The 23,343-nt window shown below is 32.9% G+C and overlaps 1 protein-coding gene and 1 pseudogene across 7 annotated transcripts in view; both read left to right on the top strand.

Moving 5' to 3' along the window:
* RUNDC3B (RUN domain containing 3B) overlaps positions 1–23,343 on the top strand; it is a 121,638-nt gene that overhangs the window by 38,595 nt on the left and 59,700 nt on the right. For 4 of the 7 annotated variants that reach the window (XM_032484061.1, XM_032484057.1, XM_032484062.1 and 1 more), the window contains exons 3-5: positions 3,389–3,439; positions 9,151–9,284; positions 17,620–17,705. In XM_032484061.1, the coding sequence (XP_032339952.1) occupies positions 3,389–3,439; positions 9,151–9,284; positions 17,620–17,705 (271 nt within the window). The remainder of the gene's footprint in view (positions 1–3,388; positions 3,440–9,150; positions 9,285–17,619; positions 17,706–23,343) is intronic. The other 3 variants (XM_032484059.1, XM_032484063.1, XM_032484060.1) reach the window with 1 other exon arrangement.
* On the top strand, positions 19,046–22,386 carry LOC106730171 (annotated as a pseudogene).

Here is a 23,343-nt window from a genome sequence, read left to right as displayed (position 1 = left end):
CTCATATAATCTAATATTTTTATTTTATTAAAATTCTACAGTTCTTTAAAGTCACTATGACTTTTCAAATGTAAAATATTTGCAAGTTTTTGGTGCTCAGTTTTTTAAAAAAATTGTTGAATCAATAAGCCACGTACTTTTGTTTCTAATATACCTACCATCTACCTATAAATGTCATTTTAAAGCAAACTTAAAAACTTTAAGATGTTATATATAATATTACACTTCAATTTTAGAAGCATTAAGAAATGAAAAATGGCCACGTAGAAGAGAAGATAATATTGTTTCATTGTTAGCTGAATTAACAGTGCATATTGCAGTTGTAAATATTGCTTCACTGAATATTTTTTCTCTTACATGTAAATACATGGATGAAGATTCAGAATTTCAAACAATAAAAACTTTTATTATCAAGGACAGAATAGGGTATATTCTATCTGGTATTGCCAGTTTAAAAAGAAAACTTGTGAAAATCCTGACTTACTATCTGATAACTTATAACCAGTTTTGTTATTTGCCTTATAAATGGCAGTCAGTTTGCAGATCGATCCATCTCAGGATCTTGTCTGGAATCTGTCTTGGATCACGTACAAAGTCGTTTACTTGTAGCTTTATTGCAAAAGTACGTATAGACACAGAAAAGAAAGTGAAAATTAGACTAAATACAGCAAAGGCAAAAAGTTCACCTTCTACGTAGCTGTTAACATTTATCAAATTTTATCAGTGATGATAATGTAACTCAGACATCAAAGAAATCAGAATAAATAGAAAGCTGAAGTTGGAACAAGGGCTAACATGAAAACTGGAGGACTACATATCATATTTATGGATTAGAATTATATTCAGTCTTATCACCAAGGCCAATTCATTTGTTTAAAGAAGTGGTCAATAATCTTTTCTGTATGAGGGCCAATTTCCACATTAATAGAAGGATTATAAAGTTGTATTTATTTTCAGTTACTTGTTTTTGAAAATTACATACTTTTGGGTCAGAAAATACTGTATCTTCAGTATGATTAAGCATTCTTTTATTGCATATCCATCTCTGAGTAGATCCTTCTTTTGGCTGAAATTTTAGAAACTAAATAACACCTAACATAATAGTGTATAACTATAATCGTACATTTGAATGAATTTTGTTTATGAACAAAACACTTTATTTGGTCTTGTCTCAACTGTATTGTCTTAATATTATATACTTTAAATATATAAATAGATTTTTTGTACTTTGTGTATAAATGTATCTATATCTTATATGTGATATTGCATGTATTTTATGTTATAAATATATTTAAATAAAATATATAATTAAATATTTAGTATCATATATTTTAAAACAAAAGGCTTTATTTCCATGGCAAATGAGAACATTCTACTAACAAGCACTCCTTGGGCCACTTTGAAATAATGTAAACTTTGTTATTCACTTATATGTATATTTTCGGCAGAAACTAAGCCAAGGATTTAAATTTTATATGAAAGATATTCTCCTCAGTCACACTGCATGTTTACTGCCCCATTATTTTTCCTGTTCCTGAGGCTGTCAGTGAGAACTCATTACCAGCCAGGAAAACCAACTGACTGATTCCTTTCCATCTGTTGGATCTTGCCTGTAGCCAAAAGAGGAGATCAGCATGAGGCTGCAGGGAGCAGAGAGAGGTGCTGGCGTCTGGGCAGGCTCTCTCCGGGCCTCTCCTTGCCCATCTACCAAGTGAGACTGGTGTTGAAATTTGACTATAGATAGTTTGGAATCTGGTGGATTGTCATTTGGTCTGGATGCTTCTGGTTACTTATAACTGACCTAAAGTGAGATATTAAATTATGATGAAAGCAATTAATGCCTACAAATAAGTAAAAATGTTGTATTTTTAAAAATTTTCACATAGTGTTTAACAGCCAGGATCAACGTCATATGCATAACCAGGGCATAAAGGCTAACATATTAACAACTTAAACCTAAACTATAAATTGAGTTTTATAGTAGATTCAGTAATTATTTCCCATTTTGTACCAGGGGTTGATTAAGCTGTGATATAAATCTGGACATGATATATCTTATTTGATACATTTTTTGAAATAAAATTACTCGAAGTACAACTTTCCTGGAAATTGTTTTTACTTTGGTAACTTTTTGATTATCTAAATGACTACAAATAAGTTATATAACTTTATTTTCAAGCCAGAGCTAGTAAATGTGGTTTAAACATTAAAAATTGGTATTCTTAATATTTGCAGTGAAAAGTATTGTGTTCTGATTTACATTTAATGCTGAGAGGTTTTCATTTTGTTTGTTCTAGTTGTAGAAAGAGCATTATGTTCTAATATGGGCTTCAGCTGGGATGTCTTTTGGTTATAGATTCTTTTGGATAATGTATTTCCAAATTTAATATTTGTTTAACATGACACAAATGGAGGTAGGAGGATAGAGAGTGAATAATAGAGATAAAGAAATGGCCAGTAGCACAACTGTATATATCTCCTTTCTTTCATTTTTCATACATTACTGACTGGCTAGTTTTTGTTTAGTTTCATGAAAGGTCTAAGTATTTGGAAAGGTGTGCGACCATGTCCTATTGGAGTTTTCAGTGTTTGCTTATGAAAGAAGAAAATTTGGGGGGAATATGACTTCAGAAATTTGGCTTGGGAGTCTTCCTGTATAATTATAATAGGAATTTCTAAACAATGTAGGCAAGAATTTATAGTACTTTTCCAGCTAGTGATTGTTAAACAATAATTGGAATCTGTAGAAAAAACAGTATTTTGCATAAAGTAGGCACTTAGTCAACATTAGTTAAACTGAAGAACATTTTGCTAGATATTTAAGTGCTGTTCTCATAATTCAGAAAAAAATATACAAGCTTTCTTAGACCAAAAAAAGAGAGAACTGCTCTTCAAAATGAATATAAATTTTAGCAAAGTTAACAATGAAAATGTGTATTTATTTTTAAAGTTAAAAACTTTCTGAGCCATGTAGTTCAATAAATGAGTAATTTTCCTAACCAATCTTATAAATTCTGAGGTGCAAAGCTAGCAAATTCAGTCAGGCATTTTGTTCATTTTGCATTATTTCAGTATTGATTTTTTATATTTAGATAAGAATGATGGAGGTGAAAGTAAACAGGGAACAACTGCTTCTCAGTTATGTCTATGACTTACAGACACCCTAGCCTCTCCAACAGAATAGGCTACAAGGGACCAGCTTGATTTACGTGCGGAGTAGAGCTCATATTCATCTGAATTAAGTTCATTTTACTTATTAGGTAAAAGTGGTTACTTCATCAAGATGATGTGTATCCATCTTATTTGGGCTATTCAGTTTGCTATTGTAAACTTGATGTCAGGTTTCTTAAATCTCTGTGTGTTGTTGTTGTTGTTTATTTCTTTAAAGAGATTTCCCAAAGTTGCAGATGGCTGGCTCATCTCCAAATACCTCTTCAAGGTACTCTATGCTGGTGCTGCCTCCCGCCACTGAGCTGCACGGGAGCATGGAATTGACTTACTGGGGAGGGCTGTATCAGTTAAGTGATCTTTTTTAGTACATTGCATGGGTTTTACAAAGCTTTCTGCTTTGTTTTTGTTAATCCAGAGGGCACAACTATGCTTATGCTAATTTTTAAATTAAAAGTTTTTTGTAAACCCACACAATATAATAATCAATTTAGTTTCCTTCTCCTATGTGACCCCCTTCCATATTTCTAGTAAGTTCGATAGTTTTAAGCACAATTTTATTTATCAAGCATATCTGTGTTATTTATATTTTATTATAACTGTTAATAATATAAGATTTATTGGTTGTTTTCTCGATTTTGTAAGTGCTTTGTAGTAATATTTTTCTTACATGCAAACTGGGTCTCAAGATAGCTGTGTGAATTGGCCAAAGTCATTTGGCAAAACATACATGGGAGCTGTCAACAGTAATTGTGTGACCATTCTTGAACCACTGATAGGAATATATTGCTTAGCATGTCTTTATTTAAAACTATTTATTGAGTTCCTACTGTATGCAAAACACTGCTAGACCTCTGTACTATTGACCTGGCCTTTTATTATATTTTTCACTTAGAAAAGAAATAGTCATTTTTAAAGATCACTTACAAAAAGAAAGGATGGAAAATAGAAAAACGAATGTCTTCTCATTTCCTCCATCCTGATTTGCACAAACAATAACTTTGAACAGTTTCTTTTGTTTTATGTTCCCTATGTATAACCTTAATCACTACTGAAACATATTATGCTTGATTTCTTCAGGGCTACACATTTACCTGTAGCTCTCTGTGTGGACTTCAGCCTTCAGTACTCCAATCCAGTCTACTAGTATTCTAAGCCTCATATTAAAAATGCTAGTGGAAGAACACAACAGAACCTTATACTCTACTTGGAAAGATAGTAAAATTATTGGGATAAAAAAGCCTATTGAGTCAAATTCAGTTTTCAGAGTTTTGGGTGAACCTGGTTATCTTTCTTTTTTTTTTTTTTTTCTTGGAAGGTTAAGAATTGGCTCATTTTTATGGTATAGATACATACTTAAGATGTTTTTTATAAATTCCTTATCAGTGAACAGGACATGAATTATCAGTAACAAAGGATGATAATTATGTTTTATAGATTATGACTGTAATTAGTTGGCTAAATTATTTACTTGAGGCATCCTGTAACATATAGAGCTACCAATATAAGTACAATTGAGTATCTTATCTAGACTCAGCTTGAAATGTAATTAAATTTATTATTTAAAGTGTTTAAATTTCTTTTCTTTTTTTAAGAACATTAACATGAGGTTTTATTTAGAAAATTGATCAAGGTCATAATTTTACTTTCAAAGCCAAGTGATCTAATAAATATGAACTTCAACTATAGTAGTGCTTTCTTTAAAGGAAAAGATTCTGACCTTGCAGAAATGGTAATTTTCTCCAGTCGAAAATGTTAAACTGATTTTCATAATTAGCAGTAAGAAATTTAGAATTGCTGCTACAGAATTTAATGTGAAAGGTTAAACATCTAAAAATTAATATATTGGAAACGGTAAATCTACAAATAACCAATTTCCTTTAAGTATGTGAAACTGCAGTGATATTACAGTGACTTACTAGTTTGATGGGTCTTTCTTTTATTGCTTATCTAGATGAATAGCAGCTCCAAGGTAATAGTCTTTGATGTCGTCATCTAGGTGATAGATTATAACACTAACAGAACTTTAGCTTATGATACCTGTCCTTCATTGGCTCTTTACATAGCTAAGCACTAATACCAGTGGTGGAGAAAGGAAGTCACTTAACAGATTCATTTGTATTTTATATTATCAAAAGATATGTCATTAGCCACTACTAAATAGAGAACCACTTTGGAAATTTTAGTTCTTGTTTTTAGAAGGTCTCATTCTGGCCATAAAGATAAAAGCAAAACACAACATAATGCATGATTTGAATAGGTGTCTAATTTAAATAACATAGAAGAGCAATTTTAGAGTAACATTGGACCTTAGAAGTCACAGGCCATTTTTAGTGCTGAAATTGAGGCAGTTCAGTGGGAAAGACATCACATAGCTGGTTAGTAGCAGATCACCTGTTAGTCTAGCAAACGTTCACCACTTCTGTGCCTAAAATGAATTAGAGTTAGATTGATAGGTTGGGAATAAGTTTTGAAAAGCTTCTTTAACTTTGTCATTGGTAAAAAGTCGACTTCTAAGAACACATAATTGAAAGCATTTTATACACCTATACTTGTCAGCAACTTTAAAAAGAGAATTCTGTTAGTGACAGCATGTTTCTTCTCTGAAATAAAATTTCTTCAAAATATAGGCTAGTCAATTTCTTGCTATGTGATTTGCTTTTGTGATTATTTTCAAAGGAAATGAGAATATCTTTGGAGTGTATTCAATAATTAAAGGCATGATCCGCTTGTAGCTTTGTATTTTAATTTTCCTGTGGAACACTGGTTACAGACTAATTTCCCAAGTACATCTTTTACTAGCAGTTAATCTGTATTTAAGTAAAAGTGATGTTCAAGTAATAATATCTCAAATAACCAATTGAATAGGTCTATTATTTTTAATTAAATTCAGTCCTTTTCATAGATGCAGAAATCATTTAATTATTTAAATAAAATCCCAGGATTCACAGACAATGTACTTGTGAGTTTGTTTGGAGGTTCTAACAAGTGAATCCACCTTCTCTTAATCAAAGCAGATCCTTCTGAACGTGAAAAATTCAGTGTCTTGATTTAAGCGCTTCACTTTGGAAGTGATGCTCGTAGAAGGGGAAGGAGGGCAGGATCCAGGCAGCCATCCTCACATCTTGTTTGTTGAGTAGATAGAAGTGTTGTGAAGACACTACTGGTATATTTAAGGCTCTGTAAGTCATGGAATATGTCATTCTGTTAATTGTTTATTTTCTCGGTTTGTAATCTAGGAAATCTTGTCATTAACTTTTGGGTAGCATATCCCACACATAGCAGGAGTCCTAAGGATGTAGCGCCCATTCCTTTCCTGTTTAACCTAAGCCTACATTTTTAGTTTTTCTGTATCTTTGTTTCCTCTCTTGCAAAGTGGGACTTTGTTATGTTCTTTTGGTTTCCTATAGCTCTGACTTAAAACTTCTCATAAATTATTTTCCTCAGCCGTGTCAAACTCATGAGAAGGTTTAAAATAAAGTTACCAGAGAAACCTTGTGATTCTCCCTTTGAGACACTGGCAGTGGCTGATACTCCATTTCCTGAGAGAAGGGCAGCAGCTATCCCCATTTTTAAATTACAGAATGATCCCAATTAATAGAAGCCAAGGAAAATGAGTCACAACTAGATTTTAGGGAGGTAAATGTAGAATCGTTGATGTGGGAAAAGGTTGGATTAGGGAGTAAATTTTAAAAACCTTTCTAGATTCTAAGCAAGTGATGGGGAAAACTTTGCATCTTATTCCCACTTTGTTTGTAATGCAGGAGGAGCTTGGGTACCTTAACTATTTGTATGATAATAGTAATAAGACTAGTAATAATTGTTCACATCTGTACTGGTTTTATACAATTGCTGCACATACATTATCTAATCCTCACAACAGTGTTATCATGTAGATACTACCATTATTGTCAGTTTATGGAAGAAATTTGGACTGATAGAGTGGACTCAAGTCATTGGCTCAATATTGCATATGTAGAAGGTGATCTAATTCTGGGCCACCTGGCTCAAAAGCCCATATTCTTAACACTAGGCATCCTGTCTCCTCTCCAAATGGCTAACAAATTGATGACATGAAAATTGCCCTAAAGACAGACCATACTGAGAACTTGTTCTAGGAACTTTTTTTTAACTAAAAAGAGAGGGGACAAAGGAAAATGATAGGGAGAGATTGAGAGAAAGAAGGAAGATTATAAATATTCTTGTAGATTTCTATTTGTTGTTGGTAAGATTTGGTCTTTAAAGAGACATATGAGTTACATAGATGTTTGAGTAAGGATTTGTAGATGTTTCTGTATTTTTAGTTATACATAGATGAAGGTAATATACTTGTCCAAATATTTGATCATTGTAATCTAGCATGTAGACATCTTGACACCAGCTTGTCATTGAGCTGTTACTGTAAAAAGATACTAATTAGATTTTTAAAATTCAAAATTTTATGTGCATTCTAATTAAGATCTATTTTATGCTGATTAACTGGTCCATTTGTTTAATAAATATTTATTAAATGCCTACTGTGAGCCAAGTATTGTGTCAAGTGCTGGAGAAAGTGTTAAAGACAAATAAGACACAGTCCCTGCCTTAGTGATCTTACCGTCTAATGTGTGAGACAGTCAAGCTAACAGATAATTATAAGGGTAAGTAAGCATAGGGTGCTATGCCAGCACACAGGGAGGGATTGACTCACTGTAGAGGTGACATGTGGCTTATAAGAAGAGGAGGCCTTTGAAATGGCTGCATGATGAAATAGGGGTTACCTCTCATGATATGTGAGCTTTCTATCAGCTGATTAATCAGAAGTATATTACTAGAAATACCAGGGGGATCTTTTAAAAAATACTAATGTCTAAGCCCGCCCCCAAAGATTCGGATTTTTCAGTTCGGTGGAGCCCAGACATGAGTATTTTTTAAAAGAAGCCCAGTTATTCTTACAGGCTGCTGTTGTTGGAAACTACTCAAATGTCATTTCAGACATTGCTCCTGATACAGTGTGTGTGAACAAGAGCACTTTAACATTTTTTGATGTTGCTTAGAGAGAACCTATTACTGGGGAAAGGAAGATTTGAGACAAATATTAATTGAAAATAAAGAAGCAGAGATTTTAAAATATCAAAGCTAATCTCTCCACATTAAGATTAAACAGCTTCCCTAGGAAAGAATTATCATTCCAGACATCTGAAGACAGTATTGAGATGTTTCTCATATCCTGTTTAAAAGTACTCAAGAGTACAAAGTTGTTCCCATGGATCTACTACTAAAAGTTCTACATTAAACTATTACTTCTAATATAGGATACACACAAAAGAACATTTGTTCACGAACAGCCCCATAATTACCCAAATCCGGAAGATTAGAATGGTGAATGCCTGGAGGACTTTTCGTGGGTTGGTGACAAGAGCAGAACAGATGAGTGACATGCATCTGAAGGTTAGGGTGGAATGGTAGTGAGTTAGTGGGAATGATTAGTGAGTGTAGGGTTCTCGTTGATTATATGTACTTGAGAGCAGACATTGTTTCATTTCTCTAAAGTACCCCTGTGAAGAGGAGAAAAAGTGTGTTTTAACTTTTTTCCTGTTTTTCCAAGAACAGAAAGCTTTAGAATGCAACTGGTGACATTTAAATTAATGCTTAACTGGAACCAAAAGGGGGGATATCTGTGTGCTATCTGAAAGATCACGTTAGAATAGTAGGATACTAAACCACAAGGGAGTTTTTAGTGTGTAGACCCTTTTTGCTTCTTTTAGTTTTATTTTATTGTTGAGAAAGCTATGATCCAGATCCATTAAATAAACTGTGCAAAGTAACACAACTATGTAAAGGTCGACCGGGACCAGACTTAAAGCTTTTGGACAGTGAGATCAGTGCCCTTTCCACTATCACATACTCTACTGCCTTTTATTTTTCAGGGTTTATTGTTCTTGGGTTTTGCATTTCTAGTCTAGTTTTCTTTTATTTTGTATTAAAATTTGTCTCCTGAAGGTCAAGTAACCTGGTTTGGTTATGAAAGTCCTCGTAGCTTCTGGGACTATATCAGAGTGGCTTGCCGGAAAGTTTCACAGAATTGTATCTGCAGCATTGAAAATATGGAAAATGTCAGTTCTTCTAGAGCTAAGGTAAGACATAAATAATAATGTGCAATGTGTATAATCTAATCCTAAGCAGTTTTTGACCCAAATAGAAAAATTTGAACTCTTTGCTATATAAAATACTCATTTTCTTTTCTTTGTTGGAATTAAGCACATGACCAAATTTAACATCTTTCAGGGGCTTGTTTCATTATTTTTTAGTTGCGTGTAGTTGTTTTAGAATGCTCTTGAATCTTCACTGTTGCCTTATAAATAGCAGAAAAGTATGAAGCCAGTCACTATGAATTTCTTTTTTGAGAAGCACAGTAAAATATTCAGTAGTCTATGAAGTTTCTACATTTTTGAATTACCTAAATTAGTGGCTCTTAGTGTTCTGCCCTCGGGGTCCGTAATGTCAAAATTATTTTCGCAGAACACTAAAATATTATTTGCCTTTTGCACAGGGTTAATATTTGTACTGTTGATGCAGAAGCAACGGAAGGTAAGATTGCTGGTGACTGAGCATGAATTAAAGCAGTGGCATCAAACTATACTAGTAGTCATTGAGTTTTTCCTCACATGCACTCAGTCTTAAAAAAAAAAAAAAAAGCCAGTGTCACTTAAGAATGTCCATGATGGTGAAATAAACATTATTAATTTAATTAAATCTCAACCTTCAAGTACCTGTCTTTTTAATATCCAAAATGGGAGCTATGTATAAAGCATTTCTGCAGCATATTGAAATAGGATGGTTTTCTCAAGGAAAAGTACTCATGCGGTAGTTTGAATTGTTAGCTGGACTAAACACTTTATTCATGTAATACTATTTTGAAAGAAGAATATTCAAACTACAGCTTTTTAGACTTACGCATTTGGTAAGCATTTCTTAAATAAAAATAAATGAAGTAAGCCTGTTCCTTCAAGGAAAACAGCTTGACAGTATTTGTTGCCAATGGTAAAATGAAAGCTTTCAGGTAAAAATGATAATTTTGGAAAACTTGTAGTATATTCACTATCTTAAGCTTGATAGCTTTCTAGTACTTAAAGACTTTTCTGATAACATTAATGTTGATATTAACAAAAATGTATTTATATTGTCTAATGGAATGTTAGATTTGCTTCAAACAGAACAACACGTTGTAACAAAGAGAATGGAGAAGCAGATATCCAGTTATCTTTTATTAAGCCATACATTGAAGAGATTTGAAAAAATATAAAAGATATGTTTCTCATTAATATTTTTGTTTTGGAAAAGATAGTTATTTTTTTCGTTAAAATATGGTTTTTAATGGTAGCATATAATGGTTCATTTTTTTTTCCTTTCCAGTTTTGACTTGTAACACAGTAAAGGGTCCTCAAAATTTTTAAGATTGTTAAGGTCTGAGCTGGTGATGTAAGCTATATCAGCTTTAATATATAATTTTATTTATTTTTTTTACTGGTTTGTCATCGTAACTTTCCTTACTGCTTTTGATACAGAAGAGTTAAAGAATGAAATGTAAGTGGAAAATAAAGATTGAAAATACTAGATATGTACAGTTTTAAGATCAAGACCTGATTCAATTCTGTTCATTATTTGACAATTATAAGCTTATAAATCACGTCTGTATAATAAAAAAAATAACAATCATCTTTCAAAAGTGTAGTTTCTAAGTTTATTTTTCCTATATCCATTTTTATTTAGGAATTTTTTCTGTTGGAAAATTTTTGACTAGCAAAATTGACAGATATTGAAATTAAATATTTTATAAAACATAGACCAAATACTTATTTTTTTCTTTTTAGTTTATATACAGTCTTTAAGGTTACACTCCATTTATAGTTATTACAAAATTACTGGCTATATTCCCTGTGTTGTACGGTACATCCTTGTAGTCTGTCTTATACTCACTAGTTTGTACGTCCCACTCCCCCACCCTTGTGTTGCCTCTCACACTGGTAATCACTAATTTGTTCCCCATATCTGTGAGTCTGCTTTTTTTGTTTTATTCACTAGATTGCTATATTTTTTAGATTCCACATAAAAGTGATACCATACAAATATCTTAACTTTAAAAAACAGGGTTTGTAATATTTAAATTTAGTGACATAGTTAGAAATTTAAACATTTAAAAATTCATAGCTATAGAAGTGTATTTTTGGATAAAGTTGATAGTTCAGATTTTGTTACCTTTTGCAGACTGAAGCTGTAGAATTCACTTTGCACAACTGCTGCTCCCTCCTTCACTACTTCTTGCCAATCTCCAACCAAGGGGTTGTCTTAGCACAGTTAGTTCTCTGCTTCAGGATCTTCTAACTCTTTTAGATTAATCAGTTTTCTGCTCAGCCTTACACATTTTTTAAGCTTACACATTGTTAAGCCAATAAATGCCTTCATTTTTAAGTCAATTATACATTTTTAAATTGACTTACACATTTTAAAGCCAGTAAATGTCTTCATTTTTAGGTCAATTAAACCTCGATTTTTTTATTAAATTTTTTCTCATAGATATTTGTCTTATTTTTCATTGTATATTAACAGACTTCTTTTTAGTCACAACTGTTGTCTTAGTAGCCCTTTGACCTCCCTTTTCTTGAACTATTGAGTTCATTTATTTACTTTCTAATTGTCTCATTGACTACAGGTTTTTAAAATGTGCAATTTGAATCCTTTTTTGTATCCTAGTTGAATTTGTATCTCAGTTTCTATAGGTTAAGATTAAAAGACTAGCTGTAATTTGAATGAATCAAGTCTATGAAAATAGAAAGTACCCTGATAGTACATAAACTTTATTTTCTTATCTTCACATTAAAAGTAGAGATTTTAACATGACAAGTGTATTGTAAATCCCTTCAATATAGGAGAGAATGTATTTATAGAATTAGTATATCCCAAAATACAGAAGGTAATTAAGAAGTTAACAAACGTTAGAAATGCAGCATTTTGACCTGGGTGGACCAAAGAAACCCGAATTCCAGCAGACCAGCTCTCTTAATAAGACACTTGGGACCAGGCTCTGCACAGCAAGATGCTGCCCAGCAGAGAGAATTAATATTTACTCTATATAAAAACTGGTGTTGAGTATCAAAACATCACAGAACAATCATGTTCCAAATCCTGTATTTATGTCTTTGTTCTGATAGGTCTCGAACAGATTCCATTTAGTGGGGAGAGATCTATTACTTGCCTGGCTAAGTGGGGAAAAGTCTACAGGCAAAGATTACCCCTGACTTTAAGTAGTTTGCTCTGCGCTGCAATGAATAATCTACTCAGTGAATCACACCTGCCAAGTGTCAGGATTGAAGGATTAAGCAAATATTTTAGGTGGCAGGTTGAGTGACTGTTCACATTTAAAGCACTCTCATTTACTTTTGATACTTGTGATAATGTGTCAGAACCAAAGCACCAAACTTACCTGCTAAACAATGTACAACTCTGTACACTTAGGACCAAAATAGTTAGATCTTCACTTTTGAATTCTATATAAGAAGCCAGATTCACTCTAATTACAGTTTTAGGGTTATGTGAACCACATTTTAAACAGTAGAGTATAGGACACACTATGGAGCAGTGACTGATTCAGTACAGAAACATTCTTTAACTTTAGTTGGTTTGATTGGATCAGAAATGTCTGTGTCCTTGTATCACTGTACAACTTAGATTCACATTGTGGAAACTTGCCGCCATGAGAGGTGTAATACTTGGTCACTGTAAGCTAAGATCTGTGACATGCAGACCACTCCCTTTCTTTGCTTAGTTTGTGACTAGTTGTGCTTATTTTCCAGGGCCTATACGTAGCCTGTCAATGGAATAGAATATTTGTATTGAAGATCATGTCTATAATGTTTCCATCTCAGGTGTATTTTCAGCTCTTCTTTCTACAATATGCAGGGATTTGGTGACATTGGATTTCTATGTGTCAACTTATTTAGGTTTCAGACTAGAATTAGTACTCTTAGAAAAGTAACTTCATCTCAACAGATTACTTCACTGCTTCTGAATTATAAACATAATGTATGATGTCTGACAGAAACTCTACTAATTGCATTCTTAGTTACTACTGTTACTCATTTTGCAGATACTTCCACTGGTTTTTCTTGGTAGTCCAACTGATTTCAAGTTCAAGAAATCCTTTTTCCCCTTTAGTTTTGTTTGTTGGTTTTTGGCCTCAAAGTATGAGCTCTACACTCTTCCTGAGTTCTTCCTTTCTTCCTGCATATTTTGTGTGAGTTTTTTTCCCCCCTTTTTCTTTGTTTTTAAGAATGTTTTTGTTTTTTAAGTTTTTGCTTTGGGCAAGGTTAGGTTTTGCTAGTTTGTGGTTGTTTTCTCTGTATGTTCTTTCTATTTAATATGGATTTAACATATGAGACCAATTTCTGAATATACTAGTCACATCACCCATTCATATATCCATGTGTCCTTCCACCTGAATTTTTATGGAGCACCTATACCACATCAGAACTGTGAATGTAGTCCTTAGTACATTCTGATGACATATATCCCTAATCCTTTCTAGTGTTTCCTGATCTCATTTTGTTTACTTTTACCCTTGTTCAGAAGCTGGCCTTGTCAGTGCTTTGTCCCAGAGGCTGGTTAGCCAAGTTTTCTACTGAAAGAGGCAGAGACGGTGTTAATCACAGATACACCGGAGTTACTGAATACTAGAACTTTACAGTAAGATACCATATTGCAAAGAGGCCATAAATTTTCTGTGTTCATTTTCTATTACTGACTCACAATTCCACCCACCTCCTCTTTTAACCACTGCTTGGCTTTTCCTATCCCTAGTTCTTTATTGTGGTGGCCCCAAAACTGGAAGTTGAACAAATTGGAGAGGACCTGTGAACACTCCAGGCTTTCATTTGATACCCCAGAAAGCCAATACCTTGGGAGTGAGGGAAATTTAGATGAAGACCAGCCCCCCAAAGATCTAAAAGTGGTGTCCTTAAATGGTGCAGGGTGGTTTTCAAGTACACTATCTGTCTATCAGAAGAAAAATAAATCTACTCTAGAGAAAGGTAGCATTAGAGCTGCCACATATTTTCCTCCACAGTGTCCATTATTTAATCAGAAATCACCAGGCATATCAGGAAACAAGATTAAATGACCAAAAGTAAGAAATAAAGAAGACAATTGAAACTGACCTGTGTGAGATACAGGTAGTGGGCTTTTGAGTAATTATAATAGGTTCATTAAAATACTAATAAAGATTAATAATACTAGAGAACTAGAGCATATAAGAAAATCAAAATAGGAAACTATGGAATATTCATTCTTATAGAACTTATACAAAAATCCATCATTTGCTAGGTTGTAATTCACCTCAGTGAATTTCAAAGGATTGAAATTGTATAAAGTATATTCTTTAACCATAGTAGAGTTAAGTTAGAATCAGTAACAAAAAGATAACTAGCTTGTTGAGTTGAATTTGAGGAGGGCTTCTATTCTTTAAGTTTTTTTTTTTTTATTGAAGTATAGTCAGTTTACAAATGTTGTGTCAATTTCTGGTGTACAGCATAATGTTTCAGTCATACATATACATACATGTATTTTTCATATTTTTCATTATGGGTTGCTACAAGATGCTGAATATAGTTCCCTGTGTTAAACAGAAGAAACTCATTGTTTACCTGTTTTATATATGGTAGTTAGTATGAGAAGGACTTCTAAATAACTCATGGATGGAAGAAGAAATTACAAATTAAATTGAAAAACCTTAAAAGTAATGATAATGAAAATATAACATATAAACTTGTGCTTAGAGGAAAATAGATATGCTTAAATAGGCTTTTATTTAAAAAAAAAGAATAAAGGCTGAAAATTCAGTGATCAAAGCTTTTGTCTCAAGAAGCTTTAAAAAGAGTAATAAACCCAAAGTAGAAGGAAAAAAATAATGAGCAAAAATTCAATTAAACTGAAACAAATGTACACTAGAAGAAAATCAACAAAACCAAAAGTTGGCATTTTTAAAAAGATTAATACAACTAATAAGCTTCTAGCAAATCTATTCATGAAGGGAAAAAAAAAGATTATGATTTACCAGTATCAGGAATGAAGAAGATGCAAGCCCCGTAGATCCTACAGACATTAAAAATCCTAAAAGAGGATATTATGAATAACTTCACGCCTGTAAACTAAAAATAAGTGAAATGGGAAAATTCTTTGAAAAATATTACTTACAAAATTAACACAAAATGGAAGAAAATACCAGAGTATTCTGATATCTACTAAAGAATTGAATCTGTAGGTAAAAATCTTCCCTTTACAGCCCACTTTTAAATTCAGTTACCTTTTTCTTATTGGATTTGTAAGACTTCTTTGTATTTTACGAATAAGAGTCTTTTTTCAGATACATATAATGCAAATATCTGTCCGCTCTGTGATTTGTCTTTTTACCCTCTTCAATGATTACAGTTTATCCCCTGAAATAGGAGGGAAAGTACAGTGTATGTGTATTAATTTAATTAGGTCGGTCGGTTTGGTGGTGAGATGAGTTTCGTGTCTTCCTGTTGAGTCTATTGTTTGTTTCCTCATAAAGTAAGGATAGTATTGTGTATTGTAACCTAACACACACAATTCTTGAGAGGATTAAATATCTTAATGTATCCAAAGCTCTTAAAACAGAGCCAAGCACGTATTAATTATATTCTTAAAAAGTGTTGACCAACTTCAATAATTTTTTTTCAAAAACCTTTAATGGCAAACAAACAAATATTTGTGTCTCTAAAACAACAACCTTCAGTGGTTCATCACTGTCTAACTGATAAAGTCTTAAACCTAATTTTGAGCTTTTCCCACCTTACAGCCCCAGCAACCTTTATAAGTCTGTTTATCTTGTCTCTTTTGTTGAAAAAAAAAAAAAAAAGAAACTGTTAAAATCAGCACCATTTATTATGATAATGTAACAGAGAACTCTACAAACATCCAGGGACAGGAAACTCGGTGCAGCCTAGTTTTGTATGGATTGAAATTAATAAATCAGGAAGCAGGACTTTCCCCCTGCATTTCTTATCTAACAATAGCACATTTCTCTGGAGAGCAGCTTTCCCTGCTTCTGTTTTAAAATGTAGCCTTTTGGTTCGAGCCACTATTATTAGTCTCTGGGTCTTTTAGATGTAACTTTAAGGAACTTGAGACTGCTGGCTGGTTTTTGCCTCTTCCTTCCTCTTTTCCAATCAGCTGCGCCTAATTGTAGGTTTCCCTAGGCTTATTCAGCAGGAACAATGGGCTGAGTACTGGGCAAGCTAAAGAGATGTTGAGGTTGGTGAGCAAATTGACTGGCATATTAACCACACCTGTATCATTCCTTTATTTCCCACCAATGCTGCTGCTTCTAGCCTGCCAGGTTTTACCACTGTCTGGATTAACTCGTTTTTGATCCTCCCTGTCCCACAGTTTGGTGAATTAACTAGACTTTTGGCAATTTCTACAACTGTAGACTCTTCAGTCCATCCTTTCCCCCATACTGGTAGTTGACCATCATATATATTGAATAGTGCACCTTAGTTCTCAACTGCCAGTTGCAGTGCTTTGATTTTCTGTATAGTCAATCTTCATCGATTTTTTTTAGATTTATGAAAGGGTTGAGTGAAAATGGAAGTCATTGAAATACAAAATTCTTACTGCAAATGTAATCTTTTATATTCTTTCATTCTAAACAAAGAGTCCAGAAGAAATGCTTTGGATTATAAAAAAAAAATGTAACTGGCTAGTCCTGACTATTGAATGATGTTATCCCTTTTCAAAAGTAAAATTAAATTATTCATATTTAGTCAGAATTGTATGTTCTGTTATTTTGTTCTAGAGTATGCTTCTGGGGTATTTTTGTTGTGGATTTTTTTTTCCTGGTTTAAGTTTTTGGAATGCTCTGGGGGCACCAGGTTTTGTACCTCATGATTTGGATGCGTGATAAGTAATGAAATTTGGTTCATTATTAGTTGTCTAAAACCTCCCTCTGGAAGGACTTGTAAACAAGTGGTGTGAAAGTGATTATTTTTATTAATGAGAATGGACTCTTTTCCTCATGTTTTATATGGAGACTCATTTTAATTAGCATATTGGTGGGCATTGAAGTAGAGAGATGTCTTATGATTACATTATGCAATTCAAAAGAAGTCTGTAACTCAGGTTAACTCAATATTAATGGTTCTTTCCCTTCAGACATTAGACAGTTAATCTGACATGCTGTACCCTACACCTTCAGAGAAACAAAGTATATATTATATACTGTATATAATTATAATTTACTTCATTTTATCTAAATATTCTTAGTCTTTATCAAATGTATATTTTGAGTGAGTTACTCTTTACATATTAAAATGCTTATATTTTTGATGATGCAGTGGACAAAATATCTTTCAACTTCTAATTTTTTTTTCATATTTGATTCTTTCTTCTTTTTAGGGCAGAGCCTGGATCAGAGTAGCACTCATGGAAAAACATTTATCTGAATACATCTCTACAGCTCTGAGAGACTTCAAAACAACCAGGTTTAAAAGTCCTTTTAATTTTCAAATATATATTTAAAAGATTCACCTGAAGACTTAGAAATAAAAATAGAATGAAGACTCATTTGTTTCTAAAGTCTTCCTCTATTTTATTTCTTCCTTTTTGTACTTCTCAGATAAATCTACTATACTATCTTCTCAGGAAAATGCAATTTGTCAACTAAACACACCTCTACCTTGGCTTATCTTTTCAGGCTCCACATTATGCCTAGAATATCTTTTTTTCTGAATAATTTCTGATTCTTACTTTTTCAACACTTGAAGTTTCATTCTCTACACAGACTTTCCTAACCGATCTGAAGAAAAATCTAACTATGAAATTCCTGTAGCATTCTTTGTCTTTCCAGACTACAACATTTATTTCATTACTTTAAAGAAAAAATGAATCATTCACTTCTTTAATTCTTATATATAATTAATGACTGCTCAGTTATCTTTTTAGAGCAGTCCCTACGAATGTTCTTCTTGTGTGGGGTAGGATTAAGAGATGGCACGTTGTGTCATGTGAAAAACAGGACCTTATTAATTTTTTTTATGATAATAGAAAAAAGGTTCATATTAGGACAACAGCCATTCCTATTAAGCTCTGGTCTTACCAATCTATATTTATAGCATTTGTTGAAGAAACCTCTTTTTTCCATTTCAAAAGTATTTGCAAATGAAAATATTCAATGATTTCAATATCCTAGGTATATACTATTCATTACAGTAGCTATATAAGTTAAAATTAAGATAAAATAGAGTTACTGATTCAGTTCTTCAGTTGCTTTATCGCAGTCCACGTGTTCACTTTCCCTGTGTGGCTAATGGATGCCAAATTAGATAGCACTGATGTAGAGCACTGCTTCGTGGCAGAAAGTTCTGTCTGAGAGCACTGCCTTAGGCACCTCTAAATTACCATACTTATTTCTGCCTTATTACTTATATTTCTAAAAGAGAGGAAGAGAGTGACAACTATAAACCAGTTTCGACAGAGAAAATTAGGCATATATATACAGAAATCGTGTATCTGGAATCTTAATTTCCGTGTCCTGATGCAGTATTTGACATTTTGGATTTTGAGACAATCTAGGCATTTATTGTGACACATTCTTTTAGCTGACTAGCCTGTACAGATTACAGTATCTTTAATTAGGTGTCTACATTTTTAGGTAATAAAATAATTTTTTATTTGGAAGATACAAAGAAAAAATTACCATGATTATAAATTTGACCAGGATATAAAAACTTTTAACTAAGAGAAGTATTTGCATGAAATAAATCTGATATATGCTTACTGAATTCTTTTAAAGCAGTGTGCTTGTCTTGTGGTATTTCTAAAAATGGACAGTGAGTTGATGATAAACTCTTAGACATTTGAAATGAACCTTATGAAATGAAGCATTTGTTTCTTTTATTTATCACCACCAGTATATACATTTAATTATGAAAGATACTAAATATTGAGGATCCTAAGGCTTTGAAATAAAAGTAATATCAGAATCTCATAGATCTAAAAAATCCTAAATTAATGAAATCAAAACCAAGTTTATACAGTAATCATCTCCTATTCAATAATGAGATTGCATCAAAGTTATGATAGTCTTTTCTAGGTAGAAATTAAAGTATTAATAATCTCTGTAAGTTGTTAGTCTTATTTCTTAGTTTATACAATTGGGTGGGGTAGAAAGAATACTTGAATAGACTATTTTTAGAGTGAGTAGTTTAAATGTTTTAAGGAAAATGTTTTTTGCTTTGTTCTTAGGTGTTAGCCATCCTTTTGGGAAAAAAAAAGTGATTCAGCTCTAAAACAGCCCATAAAGTATAAATATTCTTGTAACAATATATAAACATGTATTATTTAAACAGAAACATGGCTTAGTATATGTTTATACACAGAGAGACAGAGAAATATGTAATGTTTACATGTATATACACACACAGTATTTGAAAGTGACTATAGTGGCTCTGTAATTTTCAAGAAAGGAAGTAGAGAGTAATTTCAGAATTCTCATTCTAGAAGTTAACTAAAAAATGCAGTTACAAAGAGGCAGTCTGTCTTTTAAGGTTTTTTTTTCACTGAAATCAAGCCAAAGAAACTTGATTATAAATAAATTTGATTGTGAGTCCCTAGCAAAACATATATTTGGAAGATTAGGTTTTTAAAATGACAGGCATAGTATTGGAAAGAATAGTTATACATTACCTTTTGTCTGGATGCTTCCTGACATAAGTGCTTATAGAACAATGAGAAATGATCTCTAATTCTTTAGGAATCTTGAGAGTATCTGAATCAAGTGATTTCTTCTTGTTCTACTCTTCACAGTGAAAGAGTAATGAGATCCTTTAAATGGTAATACAAGTGTTTACCCTAGTACAGAAGGAGGAGCTACATGAGCTAAGACAGCAAGCTTGAAGTCACTAATCAGTGGAAATCCAAGGATAAGATTGGGTGGAGTGATTGTGGGGAACAAAACTTAAATAAATCTTCTAAAGTACATTATGATGGCTCTGAAGTATTAGAGAAATTCATGTGATCCTTTTGCTATGGTGGAGGATGTCTTGGTGAGCAATTGGAAAAACCCTTGGAGAGTTTCATGGTTTAGGGATTGGAGTGTTATTAGGAAATAGCCAGAGGTGAGAAGCTGACAGAGTCAAGATAGAATCCAAGCTAAAAAAAAAAAAAAAAGTAGAAAATTGTTTTGGTAGGTTGCTGGAAAGGCCTAGAGATAGAGAAGTAAGGTAGAAGCTGAATTATTTTCTCAAAATTTTAATTTCTCCCCACCCCCAGCCTGAAAAGTTAAGCTAAAAAATACAAATGTGACATTTGACACAAGATCAAAAATATTCTGGCAAGGATATGAAGTAACAACTGTGGAAAATATAAAGTTAGAGATAAAATTACTTTATGGAGTCCTGTTGATTAGTTTGCAGTTGCCCTACAGTTCTACCTCATTTATAATGACAAAAGTAGTGTTCAGAAGAAATGTTAATCTTCTCGATATTATAGTAGGAGTAGGAGAAGGAGTAAAGTATAAAACTTCAAAAATTACTGAGCTGTCACAGAATGGGGAAAGAATGAGGTGATACACACTTTTCTAAAGTATATATACTTGTATAAAGTGTATGTACTTCTATATATATATACTTCTACAAAGTATAGAAAAGTAGATAGAATAGTGATAAATTACCAGATCTTTCAAGAGTTAAGACTTTAGAGATTTGAATTTGTTTAAAAGTTTAACATTATTAAGATGAAACAAAGCATTATTAAAAGGTGCTTGTGTACTGCTACCACACAGTATATACAAAAATTAACTCAAAATGGATCGTACTTAAATGTAAAACTCTTAGAAGAAAACATAGTTGTAAATCTTCAAGACTTTGAATTAGACAGTAATTTCCTAGATATATCACAAGCAACATAAGAAACAGATAAATTGGACTGAATCAAAATTAAAAACTTTATGCTTCAAAGAATACCATCAGGAAAGTGAGAAAAATGACCACAAAGTGGGAGAGCATATTATCTGATAAGGGACTTATATCTGGAATATATATATAAAGAACTCTTATACCTCAGTAAAATTTTTTTTTTAAATTTTAAAATGGGCAAAGAATCTGAATAGACTTTTTTTCCAAAGAAGATACAGAAGTGACCAACAAACTGCACAACATCAGTAGCCATCAGGGAAATGCAAATCAAAACTGCACGATACCACTGTACACCTGCTAGGTTGGCTACAATCAAAAGAACATACAATAACAAGTATTGGCAAGGATGTGGAAAAATTGGAACCATTATACACTGATGGTGGGAAAGTAAAGTGATGCCACCACTTTGAAAAACACCTGGCCATTCCTCACGAGGTTAGATGTAGAATTACCCTGTGACCGAGCACTTGACTCCAAGATATGTAGATGTAGATGTAGGTATGTATATCCAAGAGAATTGAATCCACATGTTCATAATAAAATGTGTTTACAGATGTTTCATAGCAGCATCATCCATAATAGCCCAAACAAGGAAACAGCCCCACTGTCCATCAACTGATAAGTGAGTAAACAAAATGTGCATTCCATACAGTGGAGTGCTATTCAGCCATAAAAAGGAATGAAGAGTTTCTCCTGACGCTTTTGGTGCTTACCAGTGTGCTTGTTCTGTGGGGCCTGGTGCCTCTGTTGAGAAGCTGTAGCTGAGGAGACTGGAGCTCTGCAGGGCCAATGAAAAGCCCAAGATGTCAGGACTGAGAACAACAATTATATTAACTTGAAGGTGGTAGGGCAGGATGGTTCTATGGTGCAGTTTAAGATTCAGAGGCATATAATACCACTAAGTAAACTGATGAAAAGATTTTTGGCAGTGAGGCAGATCAGATTCCCATTGAAGGGTCTCTAGTCAATGAACAGACACATCTGTACAGATGGAAATAGTGGAGGAAGATACAATTGATGTGTTCCAGCAGCATACAGAAGGTGTCTACTAAAGAGGGAAGCTGCCGCTTTATCTCAAAACTCTGTTCTTCCAGACCAAAAAGACATTATCAGTTAGAAAACCCAATTTGATTCCACCACATCCTGACTACCAAAGTGTAGCTTCCCCTATTCTTTCTTTTCCCCCTTTTCCATTCCTTTCTTTTACATAAAGTAACTGGTATATGTACACAAGCATATTGATTTTTTAAGTGAGTGGCCATTGATAATGTTTTGATTGACTTCAAATGGAGATGGGATGGGGAAAAATACTTCTGTGAAAATACCCCCTTTCTCCATGCTTGTGCACTTCAGCTGTTACCTTTTTATTCCAGTAAATTATTTTGCTTTCATTGCTCAACAACAGCAACAAAAGAACAACATGAAAGTCCTTGTATACCTTGTTCATTGGAGAATTTTAATGTTTTTAGTTCATCATTGTAAAGCCAAGGATAATTTTATAAATTTTTGTAGTAGCTGTTATTTGTAGAGGAGTCTGTCTTTAAGTAGGCATAAATTACTCTAAGGGAAATGAATCCCCAAGAGTTTTTCTTTCAAGTCATGTGTCTTGTTTTTAAATAAACTTCTTGTTAAAAAGAATGAAATACTGATACACACTACTATATGGATGAACTTTGGAAACATCATTATATTGTCAAAGAAGGCAGTCACAGAAGACTAGCTAGTGTATGATTCCATTTATATGAAATGTTCAGAGTAAGTAAATCTATGCAGACAGAAAGTAGATCAGTGCTTGTATGGCTGGGGTAAACGGAGTAGGTGTTGGAGGGAAATGGGGTGTGACTGCTAATGGGTACATGGTATCTTTTTGGAATAATGAAAATGTTAAAATTTATCATACTGATAGTTCAGGAACTTTGTGACTATAGTAAAAACCATTGAATTGTACTTTAAACGGTAAATTGTGTGGTATATGAACTACATCCCAATCAAGCTATCAAAATTTTTTTGAGGTTTATTAGAGTTATATGTGGGATAAGAAAGCTTAATACAGGTTTTTCTACCTGAAGGAAGAGAAATGAGTTCCACCTATTGCACCGGAAATCATGAAATCTCAATTGTAGGCTTGTCTAGAATAGTTCAACTTTAAAAGTTCTGATTAATAATTCAACTATTGTCATTTTTGTCTATAAAAATATTTATGGCT

This window comes from Camelus ferus, chromosome 7, assembly GCF_009834535.1.
Source record: "Camelus ferus isolate YT-003-E chromosome 7, BCGSAC_Cfer_1.0, whole genome shotgun sequence".
Lineage (NCBI taxonomy): Eukaryota > Metazoa > Chordata > Mammalia > Artiodactyla > Camelidae > Camelus > Camelus ferus.
The sequence above is the reverse complement of the archived record's forward strand: the minus strand, read 5'-3'. Positions and strand labels throughout refer to the sequence as shown.